The sequence below is a fragment of the Monoraphidium neglectum genome, assembly GCF_000611645.1.
Source record: "Monoraphidium neglectum strain SAG 48.87 unplaced genomic scaffold scaffold06595, whole genome shotgun sequence".
NCBI classification, from domain to species: domain Eukaryota; kingdom Viridiplantae; phylum Chlorophyta; class Chlorophyceae; order Sphaeropleales; family Selenastraceae; genus Monoraphidium; species Monoraphidium neglectum.
Window position 1 is genome coordinate 1 of NW_014007051.1, and position 2,113 is coordinate 2,113.

A 2,113-nucleotide genomic window follows, 5' to 3' on the forward strand; every position below is an offset into this window, starting at 1 on the left:
GCGCGCGGCGCGCCACACTTCCCCAAAGTGGCCCCTGCCGACACTGTGGGCGCCGATCTGGTAGGCGTGTCCCCCCTCCCCGCAGCCGACGCACAGCGGGGGCGCGGAGGCGGCGGCGGCGGCGGCGGCGGCCGAGGGGCGGCCGGGGAAGCCGAGGAGGGCGCGGCGGCCGCCGCCGCCGGCCCGGCTGGCCCAGGCTTGGTGCCAGGCGACGACCCCGGCGGCGACCGCCGCCCCGACGGCCGCGCCACGGCCGTCCAGAGCGGCGTCGCTGGGGGCGGCCGCCCCGCCTTCGCCTTCGCCGTCGCCGCCGAAAAAGGGCTCCAGCAGTAGCCCGCCCTGCACGCGCCTCAACGGTGCGGGGGCCGCCGGGGGCGGGGGCGGGGGTATGCCCCGCCAGTCCGCCCGTTCGCACGCGCCGCGCCTGGGCCCCGCGCAGCCGCGCGACGACGCCGCGCTGCCGTACGAGGGAGCGCCGTCCGAGGCAATATCTTTCGAAGCAGCGCCGTAATCGCCGCCCGGCCCCTCCGCTGTCTCCTGCCCAAGCGACTCCTCATCAGAGTCGTCGCTGCCGTTGCCGTCCCCTCCTTCGTCCCACCCCTCAACACCGCCTGGATGCATCGGCAGCGCCGCCAACCGCCGCACCCACCGCGCCGCCGGCTCGTCGCCCGAAAAAAGGCACGCCCCCTCGCCCGATGTCGCGCCGGCCAGCTCCCGCGGCGTGTCCTGCTGCGGCCCCGGCTGCTGCTGCTGCTGCTGCTGCTGCTGCTGCTGCTGCTGCTGCTGCCGCTGCGCCTCCTCCTCACTGCACACCCCCTGCGGCTCCCGAGCGGCAGGCGGCGGCGGCGCGCACGCGAGCGCGGATGACGGCGGCGCGGCGGCGAGGGCGCCCATAAGATCCGCGTCTCGCCAGAGATCCGCCGCCGTCCCCTCGCCTTCCGGCAGTTCCCTGCAAGTGCGTGCATGACGTCGAGGACGGCGCCGCCGTCGGCGGCGTGGGCGCGTGGGCGTCAGTCACAAGCGGGCGCAGGTGCGAGCACACGCAAAGCAGAGGCCCGCTGACGAGGCGCGCAAACAGACGCCACCAGCTCCCCAGTCGCTTGCTTCGGTAGGGCAGGCTTCTGACTTTCTGCCCGGCTGCCCGGCCCCACAAGTCGCTCACCCGACAATGCCTGCGGGTCCCTCTGCCAGCGGCCACACGTGGACGTGCGACGGCAGCGCCGGCGCGTCAGCCAGGTGTACAGTCAGCACATATTGGTGGTCAGACCCGCGGCACACAACCGCCGTGCCGCTGCCCAGGCCAGGCACAACCGCCGCCGCTGCCGGCGCCCCCGTGACCTGCAGCGCGGCGCCGGGGCCGGCGCCCGCGCCAAGCGGCGCGTCGGCGGCCGCGGCGGCTGCAGGGACGAGTGACTCCCCGGCCGGCCAGAGAGAAGCCGCGTCGCCGGCGCCGGCGCCCCCGCCGCCGCTTGCGCCCGCTGTGTGCTGCAGCAGCACGCACGCGCCGTGCGGCTGCGCCGGGCGCCCCGCGCCACCAGCCTCTGCCTCCGCCAGCGCTAGCGCCGCCGCGCCCAGATCAGCATCAAGCAGCCGCTGCAGCCCGCCGGCCCCTGCCTGCCCCTCAAGGCGGCCCGGGCCTCTCTCATCCCCCAAGCCCTCCTCCTCCTCCCCCTGCTCCTCCTCCTCCTCCTGCCCCTCCCCCTCATCCTCTTGCCCCTCTTGCCCCTCCCTGTCGCCTGCCTCATCTTCGTCCCTGAGCAATTGGTCGTCCGAGGCATTCCCCGCAACGCCGCCGCAGCCGTCCAGATCCGCCCCGGCCAGCCCCTCGGCGCCGCCGCCAAGACCTGCGCAAAAGCCGACCTCATCCAACCCGCCTTTTGCCTCCGCCCCTGCAACCGCTGCGTCTGAAACCCCTCCTGCCGCCGCCGCACGCGGCGCGTCGAGCGCCGCAGTGGCGGCTGCGGCGCCGACATCCAACACCACCACTCCTATGTTGTCACCGCTGCCCCGATTGTACGCCTCCTCCGCAATCCTTGCTGCAACCTCTTGCGGCAGCGTGTACGGCGCCGCGACGCCCTCCGGGCGGCAGGCCCCCACTGGGCCAGGCGGGGCG

At 75.4% G+C, this 2,113-nt stretch overlaps 1 protein-coding gene across 1 annotated transcript; it reads right to left on the reverse strand.

Moving 5' to 3' along the window:
* Positions 1–1,162: 1,162 nt before the first annotated feature.
* MNEG_16621 (hypothetical protein) lies at positions 1,163–2,096 on the reverse strand (the record flags this gene model as incomplete). The annotated part of the gene is made up of 1 exon (XM_014034909.1): positions 1,163–2,096. A coding segment is annotated over one exon (934 nt), but the record flags the coding sequence as incomplete, so codon positions are not given.
* Between the last annotated feature and the right edge of the window lie 17 nt (positions 2,097–2,113).